The sequence below is a fragment of the Schizosaccharomyces pombe genome, assembly GCF_000002945.2.
Source record: "Schizosaccharomyces pombe strain 972h- genome assembly, chromosome: I".
In the NCBI taxonomy this organism is placed as follows: Eukaryota; Fungi; Ascomycota; class Schizosaccharomycetes; order Schizosaccharomycetales; family Schizosaccharomycetaceae; genus Schizosaccharomyces; species Schizosaccharomyces pombe.
The window spans coordinates 3,442,417-3,462,400 of NC_003424.3; the positions used below are offsets into that span (position 1 = coordinate 3,442,417).

The window sequence follows — 19,984 nt, forward strand, 5'->3', positions numbered from 1 at the left end:
GATATGATTGATTTTATGACTATATTGGATAAAAACGAGAAATAAATAAAACCGAATTAATTTAAACAGAGAAATGTAAGCTACACTAGGAAATCGATTTATGAATGAGTGAATGAAGGTGTTGCTGAAATTTTGAGTAAAGACTCACTGTTTTGATACAACAAAACTACTTGGTTCAGTATATAAATTAGTGAATTGCAAACCTTTTTTTTGAATAAAGGATATGAAAAATATTGTTTTAGTTCACTTCTCAACTGCATCCTTCTGGAATTAACAATTCGTAAATAATGAAACCGTTTTAATGAATACAAAAATGTCTTATTAATATTCAAAGATATAAAGGAAATATTTTGAATGGAGATAAAGCTTCAGATATCATTGTTCTTTAAAAATAAATAGAAATACCATAGTAGTTTGTAAGCTTAGATCTTCTTTAGCTTGAAAATTTGGGAAAGACAATCTAGTGGGAAAAAAAGGATAAATGTATAAAATAGATTAAAAACAAAGAAAAGAAAAAAAAATAAGTACTTTTGTCGTAAAAGTTATAGATTGATGAATTAGAAGAACATCAATTTGTCATATTACTCACACTTGAATTTCCTATATATATATTACATTTTAGAGCAGCCGCTTAGAGCGGCCTCGTGGCCTAGAAGTAAGGCGTTGGTTTCCGGTGGAGGAGACTCCAGGTTCGCCAAAGATCGCGAGTGCAAATCTCGCCGTGGTCGCTTTTATTTTTTGCCTTCTAGAAAAGGAATTATTATATTAAGCATGAGTAAGATAATATTCCATCTAAGCAAATTTGCTGTCAACTTTGAAAAATTACTATATTTATCCTTGAATTTGTTGTGAAGTATAAATATTACCATATAGAGGTTTTGAAGTTAATTATATATGTAAAGTTCTCTTTTTTTTTTATTTTGTTTATTCATTTCATAGAAGTAAAAGGAATTATAAAATAAAATAAACTATTTATAAAATATTTGGTAGAAAATAATAAGTTTGCACTATTATCAAACGAAATTGTGAAAAAGCATATTAAGCACCGCTATATGCCTCATCAGCAGTTACATCTAATTATTGTATTTGTTTCAATTAAAGAAATTACATTAATGCACTTTTTGGGGATAAATTTTCTTACTGAAGACATACATTTCTCCTACTAATGTCAATAACATAAACAAATATAACTTACTAAAGCAACATCAGTTTCAAAGATCATCGAGAAGAAGTGGGACTACTTTCATATTAATTATAAAAAATAAGGGAAACATGTAAATTATAATAAAATATCCGTAGCTTTACCATTTTCTAGTAACACATAATCACTACCTTGATTACCAAGCTGTCTACAAGGATGCTTGCTAGAGCGATGCTAATAAATGCAAGTTACAAAATAAGAAGAAATTATATTTATAAAAAAATTATAAAGAATAAAAAAAATAATAATCATGTATAAAAATCTACACTTTTTTATGATGCTATAGGAGTACACGCCTTAGTCGTTTTAACCTAACCGGAACACACATGTCAACTCTCGAAGAATTAGACGCGCTAGATCAATCCCAGCAGGGAGGATCCTCCAATAATGAAGGTTTGGATGGAATTGAACAAGAAATTTTGGCCGCCGGTATAGATGAATTGAATAGTCGGACACGATTGTTGGAAAATGATATTAAGGTAAGTCATTCAATGAACCTCTAGATAAGTGTTGGGAAAACCGAAATCTTTTTCTTTTATAATTTCTTTATTCACAGAGAACGAAGATCTGATAATGTTTTGCCCTCATCCTTAAATGAAGGTGGAAAGATGAATGCGGTCGAATGTTCTTTTCTAGAAGTAAAATTCACTAACATAGATTGTAGGTTATGAAATCCGAGTTTCAAAGATTAACTCATGAAAAGAGCACCATGCTCGAAAAAATCAAAGAAAACCAAGAAAAAATTTCGAATAATAAGATGCTACCTTATTTGGTAGGAAACGTTGTTGAAATTTTAGATATGCAACCTGATGAAGTTGATGTCCAAGAATCAGCTAACCAAAACTCTGAGGCTACTCGTGTTGGCAAGTCAGCCGTTATTAAGACATCTACTCGTCAAACCATCTTCCTTCCCTTAATCGGTCTTGTTGAACCTGAAGAGCTTCATCCGGGTGATCTTATTGGTGTCAACAAAGATTCTTACCTGATCATTGATAAATTACCTTCAGAGTATGATAGCCGTGTTAAGGCTATGGAAGTAGACGAAAAACCCACAGAGCGTTATTCAGATATTGGTGGTTTATCAAAACAAATAGAAGAACTGTTTGAAGCCATCGTTTTGCCCATGCAGCAGGCTGATAAATTCCGTAAACTTGGCGTGAAACCTCCCAAGGGATGTTTGATGTTTGGTCCCCCTGGCACTGGTAAGACCTTATTAGCTCGTGCCTGTGCTGCCCAGTCCAATGCTACATTCCTAAAACTTGCGGCTCCTCAACTTGTTCAAATGTTTATTGGTGATGGCGCTAAACTCGTTCGCGATGCTTTCGCCTTGGCCAAAGAAAAAAGCCCTGCCATTATATTTATTGATGAATTAGATGCTATTGGTACCAAGCGTTTTGATTCTGAAAAAGCCGGTGATCGTGAAGTCCAACGTACTATGCTGGAGCTCCTCAATCAACTCGATGGTTTTAGTAGTGATGACCGTGTCAAGGTGATTGCTGCTACAAATCGTGTAGATACGTTGGATCCGGCTCTGTTACGTTCTGGTCGTCTGGACCGAAAACTCGAATTTCCTCTTCCCAATGAAGAAGCTCGTGTTGGTATTTTACGCATTCATTCACGTAAAATGGCCATTGACGACGATATTAACTGGGAGGAGTTGGCGAGAAGTACAGATGAATATAATGGTGCCATGTTGAAGAGCGTTTGCGTTGAAGCGGGTATGATTGCTCTTCGTCAAGGTGATACTAAAATTAATCATGAACATTTTATGGATGGTATATTGGAAGTACAAATGCGCAAATCTAAGACTCTGCAATACTTTGCATAAGCGTTACTTTCTTTCATTTCTACGAGGACGGTACCGTATATATCCCGATTATCTCATTCGTCTCATCCGTCTCATCTTTCTTCTGTCTTTTTGTAAATTGGTTTTTATGATCCCATGGGAGCTTGATATTATACGCTAGTAAATATTAAGGGAAAAAAGGACCTCCCAGTGGGACAGCAAGTCAATGTACATTTGTTTACGTTGGAAGGAATCAGACGACTGTACATTTGAAAAGAGCTTTGCTCGATGTAATGATTAGCGATGTAGCTATGAAAATGTTGGAACGAATATCAATCTATGTGTTATTTAAGCTTATAAGGTTATCAATGTGTTTCTGCCACGAAACTTGAATCAACATTACTGAATTAAATCGTTTGTTTGGCACAATATCCCTAGTCGTTTTGCCCATTCTCCTCATTCGTATTAAAAAACGAAATCTTTATGTTGCAAAGATTAGGAATAACAGCGATGACTCATGAACATCCAGTATGCATTTCCTTTTTCGTTTTGGAAATATTAATAATTGGAAACCAAGTAGCTTGATTCTTAACAATTAATTCATTCGAAGCCCATCATTAACTGTATTGAACTTCATAATAGCTTTTTTAAGTTTTTCTTTGTAAACAATTCAATGTCCTATATACTTATTCTACAACTGTATGAACGCTTGATCCCAGTATATGTATCCATTTGTCAGTGGAACGATATTCAAAAGGTACTTCATTTAATGTTCAGTAAAGCCCCATCCACCTCTGACAATCTTTATAATTTATATTTGATTTGTTAAGTTAGTCTTTCCAAATCTCGAGAGCTATATTGGGGTGTCAGTTTGACTTGTAATCGTCATCATCGGTAACCGGTTGTTTCCAAGAACAAACTAGCGCCATAAAAATCACCACCATTGAGCTGGTTCACATAGACATTTTCGTCTTGAGAAAATATTCACCGAACTCCTAATTTACTGTCAATTGGCTTTTGTTTCTTGAACTAAGGCTATTGTAGTCGTGTTTGTGATACATCCGTTGGAACGGAAGTTGGTATAGTTTGGCAGCATTGCGCACTATGCCGTATATTAACAACTTTTTGGTTGGACCAATTGGTCTAGGATTAAAAAGTCTTACATGGACTGAGAATCCTGTTCCTGATGAAGAAGCGTTTCGAATTATGAACTATGCACTAAGTCATGGATGCAGTTTTTGGGACGCAGGTGAATTTTATGGGCTTTCTGAACCATTAGCCAATTTGCAACTTCTTTCAAGGTACTTTCAAAAGTTTCCCGATAGTATAGATAAGGTGTTCTTGTCAGTCAAAGGTGCGTTTGATCCTGAAACTCACCGAGTTCACGGGACACGAGAATGTATTACCAAAAGCATCAAAACTGTCCGAGAGACTCTCAAAAAAGTAAAGACTATTGATCTTTACCAATGTGCTGCAATTGATCCTGACACACCTATTGAGGAGACGATGGCTTGTTTGAAGGAGTTTGTAGATTCTGGTGACATTCGATGTATCGGTCTTTGTGAACCCTCTGTTGAGGAAATCAAGCGTGCTCATTCTGTTGTGCGGATTGCTGCAATTGAGGTCCATTATTCAATGCTCTTTCGCGAGATTGAATATAATGGGGTAAAAAAACTATGCCATGACTTGTCCATTCCTCTTGTAGCTCATTCCCCGTTGGCTCATGGTTTGCTAACAGGTCGTGTAACTACAATGGCGGACATTGAAAATTTAAAGAAGCATCATCAATGTAATGAGCAGCCTCCCTCAAGCACGTTTAGTTCGACTCTTCCTTGTATACAAGCATTGAAGGAGCTAGCTTCAAAATATGACATGTCGTTAGCAGAATTGGCCTTGAGTTTTATTTTGTCAGCCGGAAGGGGTAGAATTCTTCCCATACCATCGGCGACTAGTTATGATCTCATTGAAGCAAGCTTGGGATCATTTTCCAAGGTTTTAGATACATACCAATTTGCTGAAGTTGTTAGCTGCCTAGAAAAGACTTTACCGCCTCCAGCGTCTCCTAATTCAGAACCTCAAGTGACAGGAGGCTGTTCTAGTATGTGTTGAAAGTTAAAACCATAAACAGCACATAGCCACTGCTGCTTTGCTCAGGTTTTGTTAGGTTTGTGAAGATATTAGTAAATTTTGCTTGTTTCATATGATGCAAAGAGCAACAAAAGTTTGTGAGATGATATTGAAAGAGAGATTTGTTCTTCTATACTTATAAAACGGGAATGTGCCCGGATGTGCTTCATTTAATGAGAAGAACTGAAGAGTAACTGTTGGTGGATACGCCGTTTTAACTACTGTCAACGATCCTTTCATTTTCTATTAGTGTCATAACTTGCAAACAAAAGCGTTTCTTTTTCTTTTAAACTTCAACATTTTCGTTCTCTTGCAAATTTCTTACTACATTTCAATTTAATTGGGATTGTTGACTCGCAACACTCATTCCAAATTTCGAAATTTCTCTTTCTATGTATGTCTTATTAAAAAATTTCCTTTTCTTATATCACATCTTGTTTTTCTGTATATAACGCTATACCGACTTTTGTTTAGAAATGATATATCCATTTTTACTCTATACTGAGGTTTTATTTTTTTAATAGCATAGTAAACATCGTTTTAATAAACAGATTAATTTTTTAAGATCTAGCTATGTAGTCTTGCTCTTAGCGAAGGGTTTGTATAACAACATCAGATAAGCTCATTTAAAGTGACATTAGCACTAGCAAATTAGACATTCAATCTCTGCCAAGTTTTGCTAATTATTAGTTTAACAATTGAATTTTTTGGTAATTGACGGTGAAATATTATATTAAACATCCTGCGCCTTCATCGAGACCCAGCATATATAACCGACGTGACATTTCCACACATCTTAACAATTGCCGCACAAGTAATCATTTTTGAACAAGATGGTTTCCGATAGCAAATTGGAGCTTCCATTACCTGTAAACCAACAAAAACCTCGTAGAAGACGAATTTTAAAGGTTCATCTTTTAATTGCGGCTTTGATTCTGAGTGCGGTTGGCTATTTAGGCAAAGGCAAATGGATTTGGACTCCTGAACGAAAGGCTCACTTTGTACTAACTCATTTTCCTTTAATTGATGGGCATAATGATCTTCCAATATATCTTCGTGAAAATTATGATAATCGCCTTCTAAATATTTCGCTTGAGCACCTTCCTGGACAAACTGACATTTTTCGTCTTCGTCAAGGACATGTAGGGGGTCAATTCTGGTCTGTATTTGTCGAATGTCCTAGCTTGGATTCCAATAGTTCTCTTTCGTGGAATCGCACAGGTGAATATGAAGCTGTTACACAGACTCTTCAACAAATCGATGTTGTTAAAAGGATGGCTCTATACTACCCTAAAACATTCTCTTTGACTGATCATAGCGGTAAGGTCAAATTCGACTTTTTACGCAATCACATTTCAAGTATGATGGGCATTGAAGGTCTTCACCAGATTGCAGGAAGCCCATCCATTTTACGCCAATTCTACGATCTTGGCGTTCGCTATGCTACTCTTGCGCACAATTGTGACAACGTATTCGCCGATGCTGCGGTTGACGGAAAGCGTACTAACAAAGGATTGTCTCCTGCGGGCCGCGATATTGTCCGTGAAATGAATCGTCTTGGTATGATTGTAGATCTTTCACACACCACACCTGAGACCATGCATCAAGCCTTAGATGTATCAGTTGCTCCCGCATTTTTCTCACATAGTTCCGCTAAAGGGGTTTATGATCATCCCAGAAATGTTCCTGACGATGTTCTGATTCGCGTCAAGGAAACTGATGGCGTTGTTATGGTGAATTTTTACCCTGCATTCATTAGTCCACACCCTGAAAATGCTACAATTGATACCGTCGTTGAGCATATAATGCATATTGCCAATGTAACTGGATCGTATCGTCATATTGGCTTGGGTGGTGATTTCGATGGAATTGATATGGTGCCCAAGGGACTCGAGGATGTTTCCAAGTATCCTGATCTTTTTGTTAAATTGGCTGAGCGTGGTCTCAGTATCACTGAATTAGCAGATATTGCAGGCCGTAATGTGCTTCGTGTTTGGAAGACCACTGAAGATCTCGGGCATTCAATTCATGAGCCACCTTTGGAGTGGGAAGACGACTTTTAAACTTAATCGTTTATTAATAAGTCTACCTCTACCTCTTTATTTTATTTTTGGAAAAATTTACTGTATTATTCCATTTTGCCGGTTATGAATTTCTTACGATTAACGACAAACCATGCCTATTGCTTACTCTTTTATGCCCCTTGATGGATCGATTATTTTACTATTAGTTAACTAGCTCTCTTAGTTAATGTAATAAATTTTTGTTTGCTTTGAGATTATTTTCCACAGTATAATTTTTACGCATGTGTCCAATAATATAAAAAAGAAAAAGGAGAGTTAGTTATCCGATATGTGTTCATTAATTGGCAAATGCGAGACATAGAAAAACTCGATAAAAGACTGATGAAATTTGATTTTAACAGCACCCATAGACCCTTCAATCATCAAATAAATAAAAGAAACCACTGCATTAGCAAACATATTTTTTTAATAAATAAAAAATAACACACTTTTGAAAATCAGTTATGAATAAGCATTAAACGATCCCCTTCGATATGAAGAATGTGACCTCCTACGGTTATTATTCCCAGGCACGGGTAAGTTCCAAAAATCGAATATTTGGCCTATGCTGAGCTTCATTATCTTCTTCAACCGGAGAACCCTCACTGCTAACTGCGGCAGAAGGAGCACGCGATGGTCGACGACTGCGCGATTCGGAAACATTGTCAGATAAGAGTCCATTTCTCGTATCACTACTGCTTTCATTGTTCTCGTTGTAAAATGGAACTATACCAGGCCTGGGTATGTTATCATCCTCACTTTCACTGTCCCCAATATTAGTAAGAACTTGTTCACGACGACGGCGTTCTACACTATTTTCACGCAAATGAGATTCCGAATTTTGCCTTGAGTATCTAGGCCTATGATTCTCAATAGAACTCTCAATATGTCCAAGAGTGGGTTCCCTTTGTCTTTCGTCGTCCGGCTCATGTAAATTACGTTGAAAAGTATCATAGGAACGTCGTAAGAAACTGCGAAACTTGCGACCAAAACTTTTTGCCTTCGGATCCCCTTGAGCGAGTTTTTCATCAATTGAAGGTCCATTTGCATCTCGAGAACTGGTATGCGAAATAATGTTTCCTTGAGAATCTTCAACGACCAAGTCTTCGCCAATAAGATATGTCTCGTCACCAGGATTCATTTCTTCTTCTCTATCTTCCTCATTCGAGCGGCGAGGTTGCCGAGATTCATAGTCTTCAGAAGGAAATTCTTCAGCGTCATAGTGGCCTCCGCGTGGTGATTCAGCACGTTCTTCCCGTAGATGTGCGGCTTCAGGAAGCGAGACAGTTGATATATCAGCATCCTCATCTTCTTGAATGTTTACAGGATGACGCCTTCTTATGGAAGAAGCAATAGAGTTGGCAGAGGAGCGCAACGCATCAACTCTTTTAATTGGTAAGCTTTGTCCTTGACGAACACGAGGTAAGTTAAAAGCAAAATGAGAGTCCCTTGTTCTCGTAAACGACAAAGCCAACGTATTAATCCTTTTACCAAGCATGAAAAATGCAATACTGCTTCCATGAACAATGATAGAACTTAGAACCAGGAAACAAACTACTGGCCACATTACTTGTATGCAATACCAGTTTGGAATTTCAGGGTTTTCGATAGCATCATTAGGCTCAGGTACAGTGCTATGTACTTCTAATTCGGCTCGTGCAACCAAACAAGTATACAGTGCACCTACACCAATAGGACCAAAATGACCAGCAAAGAGAGCTTCTCGCCAATTGATAATATCAGGAACAAATGATTTAAATAATAAAACGGCAGGAATTCTCCTTGCAATTAAAATACATATAGCCAATACAACGAGTCGCCATACACTCAAATCCATATGTGGCATGTGAAATTGAGGCCAGGGCATGATAGCACCCACGTATACAAAAAAGGAAAGATTGAGAAGAAGGTCGATAACGTTGGAAACATGAGATTCTTCTGTTTTTTTCGAAAACCATGAGTCCCAAGAGAAAGCAGCACCAGCACAAAAAGAAACTAACAAATCATCGACACCAATGATGGTACCAATACCACCACAAAATAGTGCTAAAACGAAGTAGAATACAAGAAAACTTTCACGATCCATTAATCCTCGACGTTCCGAAAATTTAATCATCTTACGGGCTATTACACCTATTATTGCACCTAGCACACAGCCAAAGGTGCATTCGTATAAAATAATGATACATACCCAATCGCGGCCAGCATGTCGGGCAGGTTTCTCAATAATTAAATAAATAGCTAAATACAGAAAAGGAATTGCCATGCCATCATTACATCCAGATTCGGCCAAAAGCATGTTCCTAAGATGACCTGGGACTCGACGTGCAAATTTACCTTTACCGACAATAGAAGAAGCCAACACTGGATCTGTCGCAGTAATACATGCCGCTATAGCTAATGACTCCAGAAAAGAGAGTCTGGGAATTAAAGCATACATGAAGCCAGTACTTACTAGCCATCCAAAAATCATAACAGGCAAAAGCATAACAAACATACTGCGCCAATGTCGAAGCATATATGCTCTTGGAAGTTCAGCGCCAGCTGCAAAAACTTCGACAACTAAAAGGACTCGAGCAAGTTCCTCGGTGATGTAGTCGGTATTACCCCAGCTGGTGGGAACAAACAGTTTTGCAACGTAAGGACCAAAAATGAGACCCGTAGCAGTTGCCATAGCTATATTAAGTTAGTATGCTTCACATATATGAAGAATTGAAGAGTAAAAATAATATGGTGGAATATGCACACTGAAATATCTAGAGATCGCTCTTTATTTAACGAACGTAAACCGAAAGAATAATCTGGAATTACTACCAGCTAAATCAAACAATTCAAGTATCGTTTCAACACGCAAATCAAACAATTGTGCTTTGCAACCACTAATAACTTACTTGCTTCGCCCAAAAAAAGCTTTTCCTTAATAATTAAAGAACATAACATAAATAATGAAGTAAATCCTCCTATAATAGCATATGCTAGATGTGGTTTGGAAATCTCGACTTGACTCCATGCCATTCTCTTTCCAAGTCAACCTGACCTTGTAATTTCAAACCTATATAAACAAAAAGACAAATAAAAAACTTTATAGAAACTATAGAGAAGCTAATAGTTTACTCAAGCACCCAATTGTTTCAACAACTGGCGTTCGTTGTGGATAGTGGAGGATAAACATGGAAAACAATAGTTAGCTAATTGCAATGAGTCGCAGCTTGAAAATCTCTAAAAAACTGAAGAATTTCTAAAGTGAAAAAAAAGGCTTATTTAGTGAGATGGACACAAAAAAATAGCTTGAAAGTGAAATAGGAACTTCGTACCTTGTCTATATGTGCTGCTCTAAACCGACTTTTCTGAACGTCACTACTTGAGCACAAAATTGGTTTTTGCAGGTGAAACTATAGTAGTGAAAGAGCTCAGGCTTTCCACACATCTATTTATTACTTTTTATTTCACATTAGCACACCTATGCCTCCAGAAGCAAAACGTATCGTGGTTAAAGGCTTTGACCCACGAAAGTCGAGGCAAAGACAAGAGACCTACTATGTGACGATGATAGATCGTTTGAACATGGCTTTGCAAGTAGTGATGGCCGGTTTAGGCTTAAAAACAGGTTACCAAGAGTTATATTCGGGAGTCGAAAATTTAACAAGAGCGGATCAAGCATCTCGGTGCTTTAACATCCTACAACATCATATGTCTTCAGGAATCCAGCTTTTAAAGGATTCTGCGGAGTCTTTTATACAGCTTGAAGGGACTGAAACAGACACTAATGCATGCACCGTAGTAGTAGGGTGTTGGAACAAATGGTTGGAAAGAGTCGAGATTGTTCAAAACATATTCTATTACATGGACAAAACATTTCTTTCTCACCATCCAGATTACCCGACAATCGAAGAGCTGTCTCTGTCACTTTTTCGTGAAAAGTTGATGGCAGTCAAAAACATACAAATTCCCTTTTTGAACTCTCTTCTCCAAAGCTTTGAAAATTTACATAGCTCTAAAAGCACTGATCACGCCTATTTACAGGATGCGATGTTAATGCTACATCGCACGGAAATGTATAGCTCTGTGTTTGTTCCCATGTACTTAGTTATGCTAAGCCGTTTTTATGATACGGAGTCTAGCCAAAAAATTCAAGAGCTGCCTTTGGAAGAGTACTTGGAATATGCGATGAGTTCGCTTGAGCGGGAGGATGCCTACGTTGAAAAGTTTGATATTGTGCGCGATAAAAAGTCCATTCGAGAGACTGTTCAAAGGTGTCTAATTACTTCACATCTTGACACACTCACAAAGGGTATAAGTCAGTTCATTGAAAAAAGGGATGCCCATTCTTGTAAACTACTGTATGCATTACTGCAATTCAATCATGAAACCGAATATTTAATTCAGCCCTGGTCGGATTGCTTAGTGGACGTTGGTTTCAAGCTCGTTAACGATGAATCAAAGGATGATACTTTGGTTCAAGAGCTGTTATCGTTCCACAAATTCTTACAAGTCGTGGTGGATGAAAGTTTCCTTCATGATGAAACCCTTTCGTATGCCATGCGAAAAGCCTTCGAGACGTTCATTAATGGGGCAAAGGGATCTCAAAGAGAAGCTCCAGCTAGGCTTATTGCAAAATACATTGATTATTTGCTACGAGTTGGCGAACAGGCTTCAGGGGGTAAGCCTCTGAAAGAAGTATTTTCGGAAATTTTGGATCTTTTCCGCTACATCGCTAGTAAAGATATCTTTGAGGCGTATTACAAGCTGGACATTGCAAAACGGCTTCTCCTTAATAAATCTGCAAGTGCGCAAAATGAATTAATGCTTCTGGATATGCTTAAGAAAACCTGCGGTAGTCAGTTTACTCACTCTTTGGAGGGTATGTTTCGAGACGTTAACATTTCAAAAGAATTTACTTCTTCTTTTCGTCACTCAAAGGCTGCTCATAACCTTCATAGAGATTTGTATGTTAACGTCTTGTCCCAAGCTTACTGGCCCTCTTATCCAGAATCACATATCCGGCTTCCAGATGATATGCAACAGGATTTGGATTGTTTTGAAAAATTTTACCTTTCAAAGCAGGTTGGGAAAAAAATCAGTTGGTACGCTTCGCTAGGACATTGCATCGTAAAAGCCCGATTTCCACTGGGCAATAAGGAACTAAGTATATCGCTTTTCCAAGCCTGTGTCTTACTTCAATTCAACAATTGTTTGGGTGGAGAAGGGATTTCGTATCAAGATTTGAAAAAATCTACAGAGCTCTCTGATATCGATTTGACTCGTACATTACAGTCCTTGAGTTGTGCTCGCATTCGGCCATTAGTGATGGTTCCCAAAAGCAAAAAACCCAGTCCAGACACCATGTTTTATGTTAATGAAAAGTTTACAGATAAGTTATATCGTGTAAAAATTAACCAAATTTATTTAAAGGAAGAGCGGCAAGAAAATTCTGATGTTCAAGAACAAGTAGTGAGAGATCGACAGTTTGAGTTGCAAGCCAGTATCGTTCGAGTAATGAAACAAAAGGAAAAAATGAAGCATGACGATTTAGTTCAATACGTTATAAACAATGTTAAGGATCGGGGAATACCCTTGGTGTCTGATGTGAAAACTGCCATTGAAAAACTACTAGAGAAAGAGTATCTAGAACGCGAGGATAATGATATTTATACATATGTCACCTAATAGAGTATGCATTTGTTTTTTAATTGATTTAATTTAATTTTTCTGGTTATATGTTTATTCTTTTTCCATCCTTTTTGTTATTTGCTGGTGAATCTCCAGTGGATTTTTTTTCTCTATTCTCATATGTCGTTCATACACACACCTCTTTACCTGTCCGTGTCAAGTAATGCTATTGAAATCTGGAAACCAATTCAAGGAAGTCTGCACTGCTCTCCAATCAGTTTGGAAAAGGAACAATTCCAAAGTTCATTCTAAAATTGTACCTTGCATTTTTGCCTTCTACGAAAGTGTTCGCGCTAAGTACCGCATTTTCCAATGTAAGGATTAACATGGATGGAATGTGGTGCTGCTTATCACACTTATAGAACACCTTTATTTACAAAATCTAAAGTAAAAATTTAATAAATCTAATTAATTTTGTAAAGCCCAAGGTATTCTATTTTGGTTTTCCTGCCCATAAACACCTCTTATATTATTCATTATTTACATCTCTAAGTGACAGTGATGTGTGTGTTACTTGATGTAGATGTAGCTGAAACACGTGTTTGTTTGGATGTATTCAGAACCAACATCAAAACACTCCTATGTAAGCAATAAATTGAATAAGTTGAAGTATTTGGCGTAGGAAATTGGGACATTTAGCGTTATTGATTCTCTAAGCTTCTTGATCAGTTCTAGGTGAAAGCAAATAAACGGTATCTTCTGTTTTGTCCGTCACGAATTCCCTCATAAGAATGGAGTGACATAGTTAAAACGAGAAGGAATTTACCATTGATTCTAGTTTGCTTGATCTTCTTTGATTATATAACCTAGCTTCTCACCTACACATCTACCCCAGCATGCTTCTAACAGACTAAACACAAATCAAAAGCGATGCGCGCGCGTCCTGTCTTCATTAACGTTGTCTAAAGTGTATTACTGTATTATTAGATAACGCGGTTGGTATTTTTTGCTGTCAGATTTTGCGAGCTTGGTGTTAGATCACGTTATACGTCTCTTTATAATGACATGGCTCCTCTAGATGCAATGAGGGAATTTTCGGTTACGCCGCTGCGCATGCATAGAGTTTGTGAAAAAGTTGCACCCCACAATCCCCTGTGACCATGACTAAAGGTAGAACCTTTTTTGAGGTGAAGCAACTGTATATGAGTTTTTGAAACTATCGGTTTTGTAGGTGTTTTTGAGCGTCTCTATTTATTTACATTGCTAATCGAAGTCAAGAAACAACAATGTCCGGTATGTTGTAGCGGACGCGGCTGGAATCGCTGAATGGTCGCTCCCTCTTTCACAGAGGCGGGCCATGAATCGCTGTGCAGATACATGTCGTCAGCGTTACGGGAGTCATCATTAAAAGTCCGCAAACGGATCCGCCCGTACAATTTATCAAAATAGTCTCGCTCGTGTATTAAATTGTCGTTAAAATACCCTGTCCGACTTTGACAACTACCATTACACCTACCGCTCATTTTTTACCATTTGGCTGTACTGATTGATTACCTACAAGGATATCATATCAGCCTTTGGAAAATACGTTTTATTAAATCGACGCTTATCTGCGCAATCGTCGAGTGTATAAAAGGAGCACACTTACATAGCTGAGTACGCCGTAAGTGTTGTACTTGGTTTATTATATTTTTTTTTCTTTTTCTTTGTAGTTTGCTTCTCTTCGGAGTCACTTTAACCACCCCCTCCCAACTCAACTTAATTATTCAGTCTTTGCGGCCTCTGTTGATCCTATCCATTTCTTCAACTGACCGAATATTATTTTACCCCTGATATATTTTCTTTGTTGTTAAAATAAAGACCCATTTCTTCATCTTTTAAAAATCTCCCCTCTTAAGGCTTTTCAAGCAAACAGTTGATATCCACAATTTTTTTAACTTTCCTTGATTGTGTTTGTGGATAACTTATTACCCCCCTCTCTCTCCCCTCTTCTTTGTGTATTTTTATCACATAATAAGTTAGCATCTTTTTTTGTTTCTCTCGAAGTTTTCTAGTAGTTGCTTGTTAGTATGCTTTTTTCTCGGTCTATTCTCCGAGGAATGCCAAAGGCTGGCATTCCAAAATCTCCCTTAGCTTTATCGGCTTCTCGCAATCTTCGCCTTGCAAACAGCGTGCGCTTTGCTTCCGATGCTGCTTCTTCTCCCAAGAGCACCACAAGTAAGTGGAAGATCCTGAAACGTACTACATTAGGTCTTTTCGCTACGGCTGTTGTTCTTTATGGTGCCAATGTCTACCGTTTCCGTCATCCTGATCCTCATCAACCTTTGCCCGATCCTTCCAAAAAGACTTTGGTCGTCCTTGGTGCTGGTTGGGGTGCCACTTCTATTCTTCGTACTATTGATACTTCTCTCTTTAACGTTATCGTTGTTTCCCCTAGAAACTATTTCTTGTTCACTTCTCTTTTGCCTTCTACTGCCACTGGTTCCGTTCATACTCGAAGCATTGTACAGCCCATTCGTTATATGCTCCGTCATAAGTCCTGCTATGTTAAATTTTACGAGGCTGAATGTACAGACGTCGATGCCGACAAAAAGGTCATCCATATCAAGAAAACCACCACTGATGGAGTCGATTTAGAGCAGGAAATCAAGTATGATTATCTTGTTTGCTCTCACGGTGCTGAAACACAAACCTTCAACATTCCCGGTATCGCCGAGTATGGCTGTTTCTTGAAGGAAATTTGGGATGCCCAAAAGATTCGCGCTCGTATCCTTCATTGCCTCGAACAAGCACAGTTTAAGGATCTTCCTGCTGAAACTCGTCGCAGATATGTACATACTGTCGTAGTTGGCGGTGGTCCTACTGGTATGGAATTTGCCGGTGAAATGGCTGATTTCATTGAAGATGATCTGAAATCCTGGTATCCTGAACTTGCTGATGACTTTGCCGTTACTCTTGTCGAAGCTTTACCTTCTGTTTTGCCCATGTTTAGCGCCAAGTTACGTGATTATACCCAAAGCTTATTTGACAGCAGCCATATTAAGATCAGAACTAATACTGCCCTAAAAAAGGTCACTGCTGAAAATATCCATGTTGAAGTTAAAAACCCTGATGGAAGTAAGCAAGAAGAGGTTATCCCTTACGGATTATTGGTCTGGGCTGGTGGTAACCGTGCCCGCCCTCTTACCAAAAAGCTCATGGAGGGTAGTGAAGAGCAAAATAACAGACGTGGTTTAGTAGTCGATGAATACTTAAAATTGAAGGGTTACAAGGACATTTTCGCTCTAGGTGATTGCACTCACACCGCTTATGCTCCCACTGCTCAAGTGGCTTCACAGCAAGGTGCCTACCTCGGTCAACTTTTTAACAAACTTGGATCGTTGAACTTTGAGAAGCCTAGCGAAGATAGACACATTGCCCTCGGTGATGAAATGGATTCCAGCACACTTATCTCTTTAGCAAATGAGAAGCATGCCTCTACCAAGGTCTTCCTTCCCTTCAAATACTCTCACCAAGGTTCTCTCGCCTATGTCGGTCATGAGAAAGCTATTGCCGATATTGAAGTTCCCTGGTTTGGAAAACAACTCCATGCAAGCGGTGCTCTTGCCTTCTACTTCTGGCGTTCGGTTTACCTTTCTGAATTATACTCCTTGCGTAACCGTACCAATGTTACACTAGATTGGATTAGAGTTAAGTTATTTGGACGTGATATTTCTTCCCTTTAAATTGGATTTGATGAGACATTTTTGTGATTCGCCTGTTTGATTAATGCATGATATTTGTTGTCTTGCTTTATTCATTGGGTTTACCGAAAAATTTGGTTTTCCTTACATACCGATTAATTGATTGTTATTCGTTCGTAAACATTCAAGTTTAAGAGTATATTTATAGTTGTTTTGTAGTAGATTCTGGCACGTGTACATAATTTAAGCATCGTGCAATATTACCTTTAAATTAAATGTTCTCTACATACGTATTATCTAAATATGTTCTAGATAAACATAACGCAATTAGCAAACAATTTTATAATCAAGTTTCAAGCCGAGAAAAATCACTTTCCAATGTATGCCATATTTTTAGACTCTCCTCTTCGAGTTTAACATGCTGTTTGCAATATTCAACATAAGGATTTCCCAGACTAAATACATAGTCTTGCAAATAGGAAAGTTCCTGTTCGAGTTCATGTGCTATTTGGTACCTTTGATTTAAATTTTTCAAGTAAAGCTCTTTCTTCTAAATATTCGTTAAAACAAATTCCAAAGTGAAAAGTATATTGATTCATGCATACACTTTTAAGACTATTTTCAGCTCTCTTCTTAGAACTTCGGTTCAAAAATGTTCGATTTCTTCCACTTTCGTCGCTATTTGCTGTTTCACGAAGTAAATTCTCATCATTCGATATTGTATGCCGTACTTTCGTTAAATCGGTAGAAAATACTTCCGATATTCTTTCAATTAAAAGCTAAGGTATTAGAAAAAAAATAATGATTATACTACTTACTCGCAGTGATATTAGAATTTTAATTTCCTTTGATAGGCCAAGTAAAAATGTATGTTTGACAGCGTCGTTTTGTTGATGCAGGAGAGAATCAATGTTATAAAAGTGACCACTTGCCATTGACATAATTTTGCTTTCATTTTGAGCAAACGTAGAAGTAAACACTTGATGGTACAATCCACTATCAAGTAAGCAACTAAGAAAAGGATTAGCAAAACGTGACCAACTTGAATACTTACTTGAAAGAATTTTGCAGTCTCAGAAAATCTTCATGAAAATGCTGTAACGTAAAAATCATTTTCTCAAAGATCCTGAAGATGTTGAGCTGGTTATTTATCGCCGTAGTAGTAGACATATTCAATTTTAAAAGCCTTTCTTTAACCGTTTCTGAGGCATCGGGAACTTGACTTTGAGGTACCACTAGGAATTGTTCAATTTCTTGGTCAATTCTTTTCTGATTTTCCCTTCTCCAATTTTTGAAGACCTAAATTCATGAGAGCAATTAGTTAAATCTATAAGGAATAAAACTTACATTTGGCTCTGTAAAAAATACTCGGACAACCTCATCATTGGAGAAAATAGGATGATGAGATAAGTCATTTACAAAGTCGGACAATCCTGGCGGCGGTGTTCTAAAAAACTGTTTTGAGTTGAAGCATTTCGCTTCGCAACTGACATATATTAGCATTGTTGGGATTGAAAAGGATGATTAACTATGCATACAGTGAAATTTCTTTAGCGCTAAAAGAATTAGTAAGTTAAAAGCCGTAAATTGAAAAAAAAAAAAAAACTAAAAAAACTCTTACGTATTAATGGTACTCTTCTAAAAGGATATTTTTTCATCAAGTAAGAATGTAGCCTTTCGAACTAGTTAGAAGAAAGAAAGAGAAAAGGAAAATAACTGTATGGAAAAGATATCCAAACAATTCGGAGAGCTTACCAAAAGAAATCACTGTATCGACGAAGAACTTCACGAGTGTTAGAAGAATCAGATATAATATAATTATTATGGCGATAGAAAAAGTAACCACTAGGCTCAAGGTCAATGTCAACATTCATTTCCAAACTAGCGGGAAATGAAGTTGAACTGGAAGCCAATCTAAACGAACTATGTCTACTGTTTGACAGTAACGGCTGAGTGGAAGGGGAAAGGCGATTAGGAATCTTCGAAAAGGGCTTTCTAGGGGTAATAGCATTATCATCGACAGAAGAATCAACGGAAAATTTTGGAGGTTGTTGCGAATGTAAGTTACCTGCTTCTAAAGTCGAAGGTGCAATGCTGCTGACAGTTGAAGAAGGATAGGAAAAGAATCCTTTCGGCTGCTTTTGAATATCAGGAAACGAACGGATGATGCTTTGCTGAGCGTGAGGGAGGGATTTATTGGAGACGTCGTCATCCTCTTGTTCTAAAATTTTTGATTCATTAATGGAAGGGACAATGTTGGATGAAAGATTCAAGGCGGTTGTTGAAGCAGGAGGAGAATTATTAGGAAAAAGAGGGGTTTCATTATCAGAACTACGATTGAAAAGTTCCGGATTAAAACGCTGCAAAATGGGCAGGACTAAGGAGGAGGAAGTAAGCAAAAAGACAAAAAAAAGCAAAGATAAAAAAAAGCCTTACCATTTCTTTGCTTGAAAATCTGTTCCAATGTGCTAGGAACACCTAATTGATAACAGGCAACCAAGGCAAGCAAAACGAAAAACTGAATTTGCCGTAAGGGTTGATTGCTTGATGATTCAATCAAGGTAAAGAACTCTTTCATTACATCTTGAGGAACATGAAATATATCAGAATAACTTTCTTCTTCTGGAAATAAGAGAACATTGTTTGCTTGAAACACGTCCCAATAATTTCGATATTGCAAAGGAATGGATGAATTACCTATAGACAAAAAAAAGAAAAAGAAAAAGGTTAGCATCATTACAGTAAGTAAGTAAAAAAGCAAGAAAGATGAAAAAAAAAAAAATCAAGCTAAAGAAACAAATCAATGATAGAATGCATCGATCCGTAAAATTAACTATTAATTGAGAAGGAAAAAACAGAAGAACAAAACTTTTACTAACCAATTGCTGTTTTATAATTTAAAGGCTTCACTGGTGAACCCCAATTACTGCTAGATGCCCATGGATCAGGCTCTAAAAATACATTATCGCCCATAAATGGAAACCCCGATGTTCTCTATCTTTTCGATGATCACTTCGTACAAAAGAGAAAGAAAACAAAGAAGATTTAATAAAATTTGAAAGCTAAGAGAGGTCCAATTGAAAATGTACAAATAATGCTGCTAGCAAAGAATTCTAAGCTGACAAACGAATTTTTCAAATCTTCACGAAAGTAAATGAATTTTCTTGTCTCTTGCACCAGTTAAAAATAAAATGATACGAGAAATAACTAAACTAGCGTACAGAGGTTTCAAAATATGTAAATGGCAGAAACCAGGTTTTACACGCTCAAACACATATACATATGGACAGTGTTAATTTCGCCAAAAAACCTTTGACGTCACATCGCTCGCTTCTCATAAAGTAACATGCTAACCAACTGTTTTGACTGAGTAGTAGCTATATAGAAAATGTAAATAGAAGACGTTTTCGAAAGAGTTGGCTAAATTGAAAGAAAAAGAAGTAATTTCTGTATTTATTGCACATTCTTGGATGAAAAAATCTGACCTTTTCTATGCATTTCTTTTTTTACGATC

General features: G+C 37.3%; 7 protein-coding genes, 7 long non-coding RNA genes and 1 other non-coding gene across 15 annotated transcripts; 11 read left to right on the forward strand and 4 right to left on the reverse strand.

Moving 5' to 3' along the window:
- The first annotated feature begins 15 nt into the window (after window positions 1-15).
- On the forward strand, window positions 16-301 carry SPOM_SPNCRNA.3537. The gene has a single exon (NR_192902.1). It is a non-coding gene; the product is annotated as a non-coding RNA (long non-coding RNA).
- A 337-nt stretch (window positions 302-638) lies between these two features.
- Window positions 639-728, forward strand: SPOM_SPATRNAARG.01. Its single transcript is given in 2 exon segments — window positions 639-674; window positions 693-728. It is a non-coding gene; the product is annotated as a tRNA-Arg (tRNA).
- Window positions 729-1,435: 707 nt separating this feature from the next.
- Window positions 1,436-4,090, reverse strand: SPOM_SPNCRNA.908. Its single transcript, NR_151295.1, has one exon. It is a non-coding gene; the product is annotated as a non-coding RNA (long non-coding RNA).
- On the forward strand, window positions 1,515-3,601 carry rpt5 (proteasome regulatory subunit Rpt5). The gene is made up of 2 exons (NM_001356115.2): window positions 1,515-1,680; window positions 1,866-3,601. The coding sequence occupies exons 1-2, from the start codon at window positions 1,528-1,530 to the stop codon at window positions 3,027-3,029; spliced, it is 1,317 nt and encodes a 438-aa protein (NP_001342870.1). The 5' UTR covers window positions 1,515-1,527; the 3' UTR covers window positions 3,030-3,601.
- Window positions 3,898-5,665, forward strand: SPOM_SPAC3A11.11C (pyridoxal reductase). The gene has a single exon (NM_001019616.3). It carries the CDS (start codon window positions 4,092-4,094, stop codon window positions 5,094-5,096), a length of 1,005 nt encoding a protein of 334 aa, NP_594192.1. The 5' UTR covers window positions 3,898-4,091; the 3' UTR covers window positions 5,097-5,665.
- A 247-nt stretch (window positions 5,666-5,912) lies between these two features.
- On the forward strand, window positions 5,913-7,439 carry dpe1 (dipeptidyl peptidase). Its single transcript, NM_001019617.3, has one exon. The coding sequence runs from the start codon at window positions 5,948-5,950 to the stop codon at window positions 7,175-7,177; it is 1,230 nt and encodes a 409-aa protein (NP_594193.1). The 5' UTR covers window positions 5,913-5,947; the 3' UTR covers window positions 7,178-7,439.
- sod22 (plasma membrane sodium ion/proton antiporter Sod22) lies at window positions 7,419-10,333 on the reverse strand. Its single transcript, NM_001019618.3, is given in 3 exon segments — window positions 7,419-7,714; window positions 7,716-9,853; window positions 10,069-10,333. Coding segments are annotated over 3 exon segments (2,337 nt in total). The 5' UTR covers window positions 10,193-10,333; the 3' UTR covers window positions 7,419-7,639.
- Window positions 7,599-9,986, forward strand: SPOM_SPNCRNA.3538. Its single transcript, NR_192903.1, has one exon. It is a non-coding gene; the product is annotated as a non-coding RNA (long non-coding RNA).
- A 195-nt stretch (window positions 10,334-10,528) lies between the features above and the next one.
- Window positions 10,529-13,331, forward strand: cul4 (CLRC complex subunit, cullin 4). Its single transcript, NM_001019619.3, has one exon. It carries the CDS (start codon window positions 10,640-10,642, stop codon window positions 12,842-12,844), a length of 2,205 nt encoding a protein of 734 aa, NP_594195.1. The 5' UTR covers window positions 10,529-10,639; the 3' UTR covers window positions 12,845-13,331.
- Window positions 12,740-14,468, reverse strand: SPOM_SPNCRNA.909. Its single transcript, NR_151296.1, has one exon. It is a non-coding gene; the product is annotated as a non-coding RNA (long non-coding RNA).
- Window positions 13,415-14,344, forward strand: SPOM_SPNCRNA.910. Its single transcript, NR_151298.1, has one exon. It is a non-coding gene; the product is annotated as a non-coding RNA, possible alternative UTR (long non-coding RNA).
- nde1 (NADH dehydrogenase) lies at window positions 14,283-16,781 on the forward strand. Its single transcript, NM_001019620.3, has one exon. The coding sequence runs from the start codon at window positions 14,857-14,859 to the stop codon at window positions 16,510-16,512; it is 1,656 nt and encodes a 551-aa protein (NP_594196.1). The 5' UTR covers window positions 14,283-14,856; the 3' UTR covers window positions 16,513-16,781.
- A 35-nt stretch (window positions 16,782-16,816) lies between these two features.
- Window positions 16,817-19,723, reverse strand: mvp1 (sorting nexin Mvp1; the record flags this gene model as incomplete). The annotated part of the gene is given in 11 exon segments (NM_001430999.1): window positions 16,817-17,020; window positions 17,076-17,249; window positions 17,289-17,481; window positions 17,525-17,769; window positions 17,818-17,902; window positions 17,902-17,956; window positions 18,009-18,026; window positions 18,092-18,144; window positions 18,226-18,847; window positions 18,907-19,167; window positions 19,350-19,723. Coding segments are annotated over 11 exon segments (2,004 nt in total). The 5' UTR covers window positions 19,444-19,723.
- Window positions 16,945-17,227, forward strand: SPOM_SPNCRNA.3539. Its single transcript, NR_192904.1, has one exon. It is a non-coding gene; the product is annotated as a non-coding RNA (long non-coding RNA).
- Window positions 18,202-18,507, forward strand: SPOM_SPNCRNA.3540. Its single transcript, NR_192905.1, has one exon. It is a non-coding gene; the product is annotated as a non-coding RNA (long non-coding RNA).
- Window positions 19,724-19,984: the final 261 nt, after the last annotated feature.

Coding starts and splice junctions, on each gene's coding strand:
- SPOM_SPAC3A11.11C (NM_001019616.3), top strand. CDS start 4,092: ATGCCGTATATTAACAACTTTTTGGTTGGACCAATTGGTCTAGGATTA.
- cul4 (NM_001019619.3), top strand. CDS start 10,640: ATGCCTCCAGAAGCAAAACGTATCGTGGTTAAAGGCTTTGACCCACGA.
- nde1 (NM_001019620.3), top strand. CDS start 14,857: ATGCTTTTTTCTCGGTCTATTCTCCGAGGAATGCCAAAGGCTGGCATT.
- dpe1 (NM_001019617.3), top strand. CDS start 5,948: ATGGTTTCCGATAGCAAATTGGAGCTTCCATTACCTGTAAACCAACAA.
- rpt5 (NM_001356115.2), top strand. CDS start 1,528: ATGTCAACTCTCGAAGAATTAGACGCGCTAGATCAATCCCAGCAGGGA. Junction 1,681..1,865: donor TGTTGGAAAATGATATTAAG/GTAAGTCATTCA, acceptor CATAGATTGTAG/GTTATGAAATCCGAGTTTCA.